The sequence below is a fragment of the Haliotis cracherodii genome, unplaced genomic scaffold, assembly GCF_022045235.1.
Source record: "Haliotis cracherodii isolate W230 unplaced genomic scaffold, xgHalCrac1.p SCAF_6, whole genome shotgun sequence".
Classification (NCBI taxonomy): Eukaryota; Metazoa; Mollusca; class Gastropoda; order Lepetellida; family Haliotidae; genus Haliotis; species Haliotis cracherodii.
In genome coordinates this window covers 44,557,143-44,569,545 of record NW_027266319.1, presented here as the reverse complement: position 1 = coordinate 44,569,545, position 12,403 = coordinate 44,557,143, and the positions used below count along the sequence as shown (strand labels likewise).

Here is a 12,403-nt window from a genome sequence, read left to right as displayed (position 1 = left end):
CCAGAAGAGGTCCAAGTAAATTCTCTTATCTATCACATGGGGGATGAAGGGGATGACATTTTATCAGCACTTCACTTAACTGTTGAAGAATCTAAGTCATATCAGACTGTGCTGGATAAATTTGAGAGTCATTTTGTAATCTCTCGAAATGTGATATATGAACGTGCAGTCTTCAATAGAAGAGTTCAAGAAGAAGGTGAAACAGTAGATTCCTTTATTAACTCTCTTCACGTATTGGCCCGCCATTGTGAATACGGTGACTTGCATGATGACCTCATCCGAGATCGCATTGTAGTTGGGATCAGGTATACTTCACTAAGTGCTAAATTGCAGAGTGACAATAAACTGACTTTAGCTAAAGCTATCATGTTAGCTCGTCAGAAGGAAATGATCACTAATCAGCAGTCAGAGCTCAGGAAATCAGAGATGTCAAATGCGTCCGTAGATGCTATCAAGTTTCGCAAGTTTTCGAAGCAAAACAATTCTATTAGATACCAGGTCTCAAGAACTCAGAACTCCTACAAGAAAAGGACAAATGAACGACTGTGGAAGCCTAAAAGGCCTTATTGCATGAAATGTGGTGCTAAACCATCTCACAAATGGAATGAATGTCCAGCCTGTGAAGCAGAGTGCCATAAGTGCAAGAAAAAAGGACATTACAGTTCAGTCTGCCTTAATAGTAAAACGGTAGAAGAATGTGTGACAGATGATGTTGAAGAATTTTTCGTGGGAGAACTAGATGAGCCTGCATAGAAAAATGGACCATGGATGACAAACATTTCCGTTAACGGAACTTCACTTAGGCTGAAAGTAGATTGTGGGGCCGATGTAACTGCCATTCCGGAACAATCATATTATCAGCTGAAAGGTGCAACCTTGAAACATACCAACAAACGTTTGTTAGGCCCAGCGAGATCCAGACTGGAAGTGTTAGGAGTTTTCAGCTCGCAGTTGAAGAAGGGCGAGAAGCTTACCACCCAGGATATCTACGTTGTGAAAGGTCTAGAACGCCCTCTCCTCGGACGACCTGCTATCAACGCATTAGAACTTATCAAGTTCGTTGACAAAGTCACAACTGAAGAAGTGGTTGGACAATTTCCCAAAATATTTGAAGGACTTGGTGAGATTCCTGGTGAGTATGACATCCAGTTGAAAGAGGATGCTGACCCTTTTTCACTGAACGCACCAAGACGTGTTGCAATCCCGCTACTTGAAAACTTTAAACAAGAACTTCAGAAGATGCAGGATGCAGCTGTCATTGAGCCTGTCACAGAACCAACTGACTGGTGCTCGGGAATGGTTGTGGTACCCAAGGGAAAGACTGGTGTGTGCATATATGTAGACCTTACACAGCTGAACAACAGTGTCAAAAGGGAAATATTTGCAATGCCATCAGTAGATCACATCTTGGGGCAGATTAAAGATGCAAAGCTCTTCTCTCATCTTGATGCAAATTCCGGATTCTATCAAATTAAGTTATCTGAAAAATCGTCAGAACTAACAACCTTCATCACTCCATTCGGACGCTTTAGATTCCAAAGGATGCCGTTTGGAATATCGAGTGCTCCAGAAATATTCCAACGCAAGATGTCACAAATACTTGAAGGCTTGCCAGGTGTCATCTACCTGATTGATGATATTCTCATCTACGCCACAACACAACAAGAACATGGTGAACGTCTGATCAATGTGCTGAAAAGGATCTCTGACAACGGAATCACCCTAAACAAGGCCAAATGTGAATTTGGTAAAACCAAACTTCGTTTCCTGGGACAGATTATCAGTGAAAAAGGTGTTGAAGCAGATCCTCAGAAGGTTAGTGCGACAACATGAAAAATCGACAACATGAAACCACCAAAGGATCTAACTGAGTTGAGGAGATTCCTTGGCATGGTAAACCAGATGTCCAAATTCTCAAGTTCCCTGGCAGAGAACACAAAGCCTCTGAGGGACCTCCTGCACAAGGACAGTGCTTTCCTGTGTGGAGAAGCTCAACAGATATCGTTTGACAGGATTAAGTCACAGCTATGTCAAGCTCCTACATTGGCGATGTATGACCCTGTGAAAGAAACAAGGATTTCAGCGGATGCATCAAGCTATGGCATAGGAGCTGAGCTAAAGCAGCAACAGGAAGATGAGTCATGGCGTCCTGTGATGTTTGCTTCAAGATCGCTGTCGGACACGGAACAGCGATATGCCCAGATTGAAAAAGAAGCATTGGCCATAACCTGGGCGACAGAAGGTTTCAATGACTTCGTTCTCGGCAAACACTTTCAAGTGGAAATGGATCACAAGCCATTAGTGGCAATCCTGGGATCCAAGTGCCTCAACGACATATCTCCTAGACTACAGCGGTTTAGGATGCGACTGATGAGATACAGCTACATAGTTTTTCACACCCCTGGGAAGAACTTGACTGTAGCTGACACCCTCTCCAGAGCTCCAGTGGAGGAAATACCACCGAGAACGGAAAAGAAACTGGAAGAGGAAACTGAAATGTATGTTGAAATGGTTATCAGACACTTACCAGCTTCAGATGCAAAACTGCAACAAATCTCAACAGAGCAGCATTCTGAATATTCTAGGATCTTCAGTTTCGTCCAAAATGGATGGCTTGCATATCACTCTCTACAGGGGGAGGAAAAGAGGTTATACAGGTTTCGGAACAACCTGACAGTAGTGAATGGCTTACTTCTCAAGAACAACAGATTGGTCTTCCCCAAAACACTTCGCCCAGAAATGATGGGAAAAATCCACGCAGCTCATCAAGGGATACGAAAGTGCAGGGAACGAGCACAGACATCGGTGTGGTGGCCAGGACTGAGCACTGAGTTAAAGTCGGTCGTTGAGAATTGCAAGGTATGTTCGAAATACAGACCAAACCGGAAAGAGCCTCTGATGCCCACACCCTTACCTGAAAGGCCTTGGCAGAAAGTAGGGACCGATTTGTTCGAACTGAACAAAACCATGTATCTGATTGTGGTCGATTACTTCTCCAGATATGCTGAAATAGCTAAGCTGTCCTCGACAACCTCAACTAGCATCATCAACAATCTGAAGTCAATATTCTCAAGACATGGAATACCGGAAACAGTAATTTCTGACAACGGGCCTCAGTATGCATCAACAGAATTTCGAGAGTTCGCCAGCAAGTACAACTATAGTCACGTGACCAGCAGTCTGTTGTACGCAAGAAGCAACGGCGAAGCAGAGCGTGTGGTGCAATCATGTAAAAACATTTTGCAGAAAGCTGAAGACCCTCATCTTGCTATGTTGGAATATAGAACAACCCCTCTCACAGGCAGATTATCTCCAAGTGAACTGTTGATGGGCAGAAAACTGCGAACATGTCTGCCAAAACATCCGATTCAGTTACAGCCGACAAGTGTTAACCACGAGCACTTTCAAGACCTCGACTCAAAACAGAAGTTGGCGACAAAACACAACCATGATCTACGTCACAGAGTGAAAACACTCCCACAGTTGAATCCAGGCGACTCTGTCTGGTTGAACAAATCCGAGAGCAAAGTTGTTCGGAAAGCAAATACCCCCAGATCCTATATCGTGAACACACCAAATGGGGAAGTACGGAGGAACCCATCAGATCTACGCAAGATTCCTACACCGGAAACCTCAAGAGACAAAGTTTGTGACTCTGAGGTCAACCGAAATACGGACTGCAACATCACACCCCAGTGTCCACCAGGAACACCAAACAGACACTCAGACACTAAAACCAGAGTTGGAAGAATTTCCAGACCTCCCCAGAGACTTGATCTCTGATGAGACTTTGTAGTGAAATGTTGAGGTGTTGATCAATCCAGTTTTATTGTTTTAGTTTAGTGTTCAACAATGTGAATGTAACAAGGTTAAACAAGGTTTAGTAAAGACTCTTTTGTCAAAAGTATTGTATGTGAGAATGAATATTTGACAGATGAAATTGTTAACTTAGTTTAGCAATACTCTAATATGTCATTCAGATTCACAAGTTATTTTCTGGTTTGTAACAATAGGCTTACCAATAACTTTAATAGCTCAGAAAGGAGGATGTGGAGTTAGCTTATTTGGCGTATATGTATTTAGCGGTATGCAACTGGGTGAGAGTGAATTAGCTCCCTTGGCTGGAAGCACGTGTAGAAATCTGTACATGCAATGCCGACGCTTGTCAACATTAAAGTATCATGAAGCCTAAGAAGACTGATGTCTTTATTCGAGAACCCGACATAATATAGAGTAGCAAATACAAATATTTATTCATGAATACAATAAGAAGTCAGCAGTTGATATATTTTTAATTATATTCAGTGAAACAGTAACAAAATAAATTATTTGACTTGTTTTGGCCATGTTGACAATATTAATTTATCAAGACAAAGACCAGTGATGAAATAACTGTCAAATTAAATATAGATGAGTGTTGTTTTTGAAGAAATCTGTGCATATAGTATGTTTTTTATTGATATTTTTTAGTTAAAGGGTATGTAAATGCACATGACTGCATATACGTGGTGGCAAGAGTGATCACTCACTACAACGCATACTTTGGGGTCCAAATAATTGATGAGTGTTAAAGACGATCAGGCGTTTAACCGAGGTGGAGTTGTAGATAACCAACACAACAGTACATGCTTAGCCTACCTATCACGATCTACAGCACTATAGCCTCACATATTGCATATCAGAGTCTGAAATAGGATTAGAAAATATATTTTTCATATTTTTTACTTATCCTGCATTGCTTGTTCTTCACAGAGAAAAGAGCTGTGTGAAGGTCTTTGCTTGAAAAAGTTGCTCCAACTAGCTGAGAGGCCAGCCCATTATGCAGCTCCCAAGTGACGTCACGGATCCTCACATTACTCTTGTCACTTGATGAGAGAAGACCTGTTTTTTGTTGTAACATAAACTGATTCAAACCCACACGTGTTTGCTATGAGGTAATGTTTTTTATCCCCGGCCCAACAAAGTTGGCGGGGGATAGAGAAATGGGCTCCGTTCGTCCGTCACGTTTCGTTTCCGGAGCATAACTCATAAACCGTTCAATATGTTTTCATCAAACTTTGCAGGTCTGTCAGGTACATGCTGAACTGGTGCCTTTGATATTTAGAAATTTTAGAAATTTGTATTTTTTACGTTTCCATGGCAACAAGATGGACTTAGGTTCTGCGAGGGTAGGGTTCGTTTCCGGAGCATAACTCAGAAACCTTTCAATACTTTGCAGGTTTGTCAGGTATATGCTGAATTTTAGAACTTTTTATTTTTTTACGTTTCCATGGCAGCAAGATGGACTTAGGTTCCAAACTCTTCTTTTTTTACAATTTCCATGACAAGTTCCACCTCGGTTAAAAGAGGCTAGGGTTTGTTTAGATTTAATTATGTCATAAATTCTGCAACAGGAGCCGGGGATATAGCCACATTAGTGACAAACTCTTGTTGTCTTTGTGTTGTGCCTACTGTTTGTATTTTGTACATTCTATGTTTGATAAACATGTTCATAACGTTATTAGACACTTAATGACGTTTTCTCAAAAGAAAACATGATGCCAGGTGTCTTGTTGTTCCAAGTAGCCATCTTGAATATTTTACGTAGCCAGCAGTTAGTGAAATGGTTTGCATTCTATATTCTTTTGCTTGGTACCCCACGATTGGCGTATCCTCGCAAGTATTGTTTGTGTTGTTGTATGTTGTCTCACGTTAGTCGTAATATTTGTTTCATAAACCCACACAGTGGAATAAACAAATTATAGCATACATTACGGGTGGGGATGCACTGTGATTTTACACTGCTTCGTTGCAGATATCATGTCCTCCTGCTCAAAGATCCCCACCCCCTGTGCCTTAATTGTACATCTCAATGCCTCCAGGGTCACCGATGTAAAGACTGTTTACTGCTTTCACCCACAGCTTTCAGTCAGTAACTCTGTGTGTGTAAAAAACACAGCAAGCCAGGAAACACCGGCGCACGATGTCAGACCGCTCCGAGAATTAGCCTACAAGATTGGCCTTCTAGGATGACTACCCCCTGACCTTAACTGCTACCTTGATGTTGGACCCCACGGTCACAGTCTCTATCCAGAGCACTTTGACGACAACCACAGCATCTATCTTTACAGCGGCAACCACCTTGACGCCCGGCGTGGCGCTCACATATCAGGCGGTGCCAATACTATCCACCGGACAGATGCTTGATCTCCCACAGGGGCGCCTGTGCGGCAGAGACGCTTATGATAGACGCCTCTCTCCTCCAGTACATTCAGTACTTACAGGCCAGACAGCCGTCGACGCCAGCCCCTTTACAGCCGCCTCTACAAGCGCCTCCTTAAGCGGCCTTTCAGCTGGCACCTATCTACACAGCGCCACGTCAGCCGACTTCACAGATGACTTCTACCGCTGGTCACTCCGCGGACTCGGCTTCCCAAGTACATCCTGATGGCGGAGTGACAGTAGATCTGCTAGAAAGGGTCATAGATCTAGGAGCCGCTCCCCGGTTCGCAGAAGCTCTAGTGGCTATCGATCCGACTCCTCGGAGGGCACCTTCATCCCTTGTTATGACGACACCCCTACGGATGGCAAATCCCACCTGGGTTTTGACCAAGTCGCAAACTGGCTGGCAGACAGATTGGAGGCAATCGCTGCCTTGCCTGGCCTAGAGGCTCTGGATGAGGACTTCAGTAAGCTCTCACTTCAGGGCCCCACGTTATAGATGAGATGACTTCCCTGTCCACTCTCTTCAAGTTGCGGACTATGCTAACTCCTTAGTAATGTGAGGATCCTGACGTCACTTCCTTTGGTCACGTGGGAGCTGTGTGATGGGTTGGCCTCTCAGCTAGTTGGAGCAACTTCTTCAAGCAAAGACCTTCACACAGCTCTTTTCTCTGCAAAGAACAAGCAGTAATATGCATTAAGGAGCAATGAAGGATAAGTATACAAATATAAAAAATATAATATCTAGGATTTTACTAGGATTCATCATTTAAAATGAAAATTACCGAGTATTATGTGCAGTAAAAAACTACATCATATCCCCTCAGTGAATTCAGGTGAAGAAACAGGTGATAACAAGCTTAGTCAATAAAAATGTGTAATTTGAGATAAAATATAATTAAAGTACTCAAGGAAATGAAAAAAACCACCTGTTTTTTCGACCTCAGATCTTAAATAAATGCAGTTAATATACAAAAGATGTAAATATTCAAACAACTAAATTAGTACTAATTGGGCCGTGGCACAAATACAGCGTATCAAATGTTTTTATGCCTTTTTACACGTAAAAGTGTGTAAAAATGTGAATAAAACCGACTATTGTGAAACAGGGCATAACCAGGTGTAAGTAGATCAAAGTGACCTATGACACCTTGACGGCAGGTGAGAACAGGTGCATAATGCCTATAGTCTGTTTCTGCTATGTCAATTTGGACTTAGTTTTATTTTTGAATGTTGAAAGTGCCGACAAATTACCTCCTGTAAAGTACATTGTGTATTGTTCACTGATATCAAACTAGCAAATCCAGACTAGTACTTTTCGAGTTGTTTTGTTATTTCGTATTTACAGCTACGTAACACTTTGTGTTGATTTTTAAATTGAGAAAAACAGGGTTTTTGTCATTTCCGTGAGTACTTTAGGTATTATGCTCCAGTTAAAAAATACCCACTAATATCAATTCAAAGAATTTTGATGCAATGATCGGAAGTATTCTATCTGAAACTATTATTTTATCGTGAATAATATAGTCCAGTATCGTGTTATTTTAGATGCAACTTTTAGGGGTAGTCAAGTGATCAAGTCGTGAAAGGTCACACTCACAGGATTACTGTGAGAGACCCACTTGTTTGGTTGGTGACCATGGTGATGCTGGGATTTGTTCAGTGTAAAATGTTTTTAGAAGCTCGAATGATCAGATTACCACTATTGACATCTTGAAATGAATTTCAGTTGACAGAGACTGGATGCATGTGCATAAATGCCACACACTGACTTGTTAAAGTCATATTTGTTTGACTATGTGGCATATCTGCCAAAATAACGTTATTGCAATTGAAACTGAGGCCTACTGTAGTTCTTCCATGCATACAAAATACCTGGCAGTAGCAATCAACTGTGCCAAAGTGCTATGCTTGTGCTGTTATTATTTTGAATATATATATGGTAAAAGCTGCAACCAAAATAATATATTAGAATATATTATTCCTGATGTAATAATAGTTTCAGATACAATTTATTCCATGCAATATTCTGTTCAATTTTGTTATTGAGTATCTTTCAACTGAATTCAACAGAAAATGTGTGTACAGCTGCTTGCTATTTCTAGCTTACTTTATGAGAAAAGACGCACAGTAATGTAGTAATATTACATCCGCAAACAATATGGTGATATAGGTGCTCTGAGGGTTTTCACTTCAGTAATCTTAATAGTCCCTGCATAAGAAACATTGCCTAGCAGAATAGGACTTACAATTTAATTGCCATGTCATGTTTATCACAAATTTCACACTTTTATTTTTTTATCAACTGTTCATTCAACTTCCCTATGAAAATTTTACGGAGGCAAAAAAAATCAATAATATCATACATAGATTGTTTGATATCAAGTGAAAAACTATAGTGTCTCACTGAAGACAACACCGCTGGTTGCGGTCAAGGAACACCACTTACCGTTTTATAAGGATCAGACCCCCGCACCTGAGAAAATGGTCGGAACAGCCATGCTACCTCCCGAGAGAGAGCACTTTGCTGGAATTTGTCAAGGTGGACCAGTAGCCATCAAATCCCCAAAGGAAGCATTATTTGGCCACATCTGAGCCGTTCGCGACAGGAAGACCGAAATGGTACACAAGGTTGTTACAGCACAGGAGTGGGCCCAGGATGACGACTCACCATTGTGATCACAGACGGAAATCTCTCTCCTACCAGGAAGGCGAATGGACATGGTGACCCATCATTTCAGATAACGAGAATGGGACATCTGACGGTAGTCGCATGGAGTGCAAACAAATGTACAGCTGGTCCCAAGGTGACCAGGGTAGACATGTCATTTCACTCAGATATGCAGCGGTAGAAACTAACATTTTTAGTCCACTAGTCCTTATAATGATAACATATAGCAAAACCCTTAGAAATGGCAAATTTCTACTTGTCCTTATGATACCTTAACTACTGGGTACTTTGGCAAGGACTACAGGACAAGTGCCAGTTTCTAACATTGATATGGATCAACTGCCTATTCACCAAATGACTGAGTCAGTGTTCAAGAAGCTGGACATCAGTGCACTCAGTGTTGCATATGCAGCTCGTGTCAGTCATTGCTGACTTACTGTTGGGAGGTATGATAGAAGGCCTTCGGACTCAGACCATCACATGCTACATGTGACTCAGTTGATTTGGTGGAAAGGAAGGTCATGTTTACCCACACTTAGATCCAGAACAGAGTTATTCTTCTACTCTACTAACCTAGACAAGATGCAACTTTCGTGTGATTTATAAAGCAGGGCACTTGTTCTCTGAACCTTACCATCTCATGCAGGATCTTAAACCAAACATGGAAGAGACATCCTTCCAAAGGTACAAGAATATGTGGGATGTTCACACCAGTACTGCACAAGAACTTTTGACACTACCATTGCCCAGTTAAGGTTTACTTCTCAACCAGGACAGTGAGGGGATGACTTAACTGTGGAGTGACGACAAGTTACCATCCCCTTCTTTGAAATGTTGAGCCTACCACCTGCATAATTACCTTTTGTTGGATCCACTAGTAACAGATGAAGCTTATGACAGACAACAAACCTTGCTACTTTTAGTAAACATTGTTATGCATGAGCATCCATTAATATAACAACATAGTAAGTACATCAATCTAACCACTTTCACACATTAAGAGTAACCTACACCTACATAAACGTAGTTAATTAATAAAGTTAAATATAGTGATTGTGGAGGTGTACATTTACAGTAACGTGGCATTGCATTAAATCCAAATGAAATTTCACATGATGCATGAACCACACATGATGCACATGCACACAGGAGCCAAAGTCTGGTCGACTATAGGGGAACTCACAATCACTAATGCAATTGAGCTAAGCACATGGTTAAAAATGCCTCTGAGGCAATGTCTCAGTGAACAGACAAAATGGTGAATTATGGGTACAATATCTCAAGATGCCCCATTGATTGGCAGATACAAAATTGTAATTTTTCAACTGAGACAAGTACCATCAAATGATTGGGGTTGCAATGTGACCTGGGCATGGCAGGCCTAAAAAAACGTCTCCTAGTTAGTCTCATTACATTAATTGCTCAATGCAATAGATTAAAATCTACTGGTAAACATAATTATGATGGTGGAAACTTTGGGTAAGGTATATCTGGAGGATGTCTGGAAAGGAGAGGTTACTGTGCACAGATTAATGTACTGAAGGTTTATCTTTTGCAAATTGGGGTAGTTCACTGGTATTGTTGTAAGTTATTAATGAAATATTATATATTTTAACATTTCAGATGGAACAGGATGAAATGGAGCTGTCAAAAGTCCCTGTACTACGCAATAAACTGTCAGAAACAGCTTCACATGTGGGATCTGCAAGCAGAGATGAGTAAGTCTCTTGATTTTGAGATTAAAATGATCATAATGCAGGCTTCGAAATTATTAGTGCCATCGTGCCGAGAGAACACCTAAAACTGTAATGGCACGGTGAATTCCTTACCTGAGTGCCCCCATGGCACACTTAACTCTTTTAACACTGTAGGCCGGTACAACGGCCAAGAAGCCTGAGTCACCATACACCGCAGGCCGGTACTACACAGGCCAAGTCGTAGTCACATCAAAATAGTATATAATTTTTTTAACCTACCAGTCATACCATTTATTTATTAAATCTATCACATTTCACAATGTCTGAAATACATGGTCCATTTCAATTTATCATTTTTTGTCGATAGATTAAAAAATGATTCACTATTTACCACAATGTTATTGAAAATAAAATTCTCGGGCACACACTTCGACAGTTTATAAAGTATAAAGTTTTCAAACTTACATCTACGTTATTATTTCCATATATTCGTGCGATCGCGTGTAATAGTCAAATGACATCATGGCTATCGTCAAATCGATTTCTCAGCTTGGACGTGATCTTTAATGCCAAAATATATGCATGAAAATTCTTTGTCACAGCTCGTAATCTAGCACAATACATCTACAAAGTTTCATATTTTAAACACAGATTGCAATTTCCTGCTTAAAATGTTCAGTACAACCAAAACCTTTCGTCAAAATCTGAAATTTATCATACACGAGGACGGTACTGTTGCTGTAATTTGATTGACTGCCTGAGGTCACGTACTCAAATGTGATCAATCACGAATTTTGTTGCAGATTTTGGCAAGAAAGCGTCATTAGAAACCAATTTTTATCCAATAAAATGGCATGTAGATGAAAATAAGCTTTCTATGGGTGGGTGTGTTACATGGCAGTCATACCAAGCTTCGAAAACAGAGGTATTTCTTCTGAGCGAACAGCCGCTGTTATCGGGACATGGGTGATGACAGATACTATTTCTAATGTTTTTTGAAAATAATTTTCCAATTACATAAACAATGAAAATAAAAAAGAAACAGGTAAGTGGACTTTATTATGAAACTTCTACCTCTATTACATATCTGCCATAAATCCTGTATTTTGGCTTCAATCAGACACCCTCTTCACTGTCAATTCAACAGTTATTTGCCGCCAAGTAGTCTAGTAGTCTAGTGAGTCAAAACCCACTATAGTAGTAGTGACAATCTAGTACTTAGATTATTCTAATAAGATTGCTATAATAACAGACATATAGATGAATATTTATTATCCCCCGCCCCAACGAAGTTGGCGGGGGATATCGAAATTGGTTCCGTCCATCCGTGCGTGTGCGTGTGTGCGTCCCAAAATCGTTTCGGGAGCATAACTCAGAAACCGTTAAATATTTCTCTACGCAACTTTGCATGTTTACCAGACACATACTGAACTGGTGCTTTTTGCTATATAGGAGTTTTATAAATTTTATTTTTTACCTTTCCATTGCAACAAGTTGGACTTAGTTTCTATAAGGGTGCTGTTCGTTTCCGGAGCGTAACTCAAAAACCATTAGATACTTTCTTACAAATCTTTGCATGTCTACTAGGCACATACTGAACTGGTGCCTTTTGCTATTTAGGAGTTTTTTAAATTTTTAGGTTTTATGTTTCAATGGCAACAAGTTTGACTTAGGTTCTGTAAGGGTGGTGTTCGTTTCCGGAGCATAACTCAATTGATAACTCACCCCAACGAGATTACAGCGTAGGCTACACTTTTGTGGAACTTATTGAAGAGCTTTATCACCTTATGCCTACACTTCCAGCGTTAGAAATTGGCACTAGTCCTGAAGTCCT

The 12,403-nt window shown here is 40.7% G+C and overlaps 1 protein-coding gene across 4 annotated transcripts in view; it reads left to right on the top strand.

Moving 5' to 3' along the window:
* The window catches only part of LOC139445782 (ankyrin repeat domain-containing protein 26-like), a 758,925-nt gene that overhangs the window by 359,795 nt on the left and 386,727 nt on the right, over window positions 1-12,403 (top strand). For all 4 annotated transcript variants that reach the window (XM_071226998.1, XM_071227000.1, XM_071226999.1 and 1 more), the window contains one exon: window positions 10,496-10,590. In XM_071226998.1, the coding sequence (XP_071083099.1) occupies window positions 10,496-10,590 (95 nt within the window). The remainder of the gene's footprint in view (window positions 1-10,495; window positions 10,591-12,403) is intronic.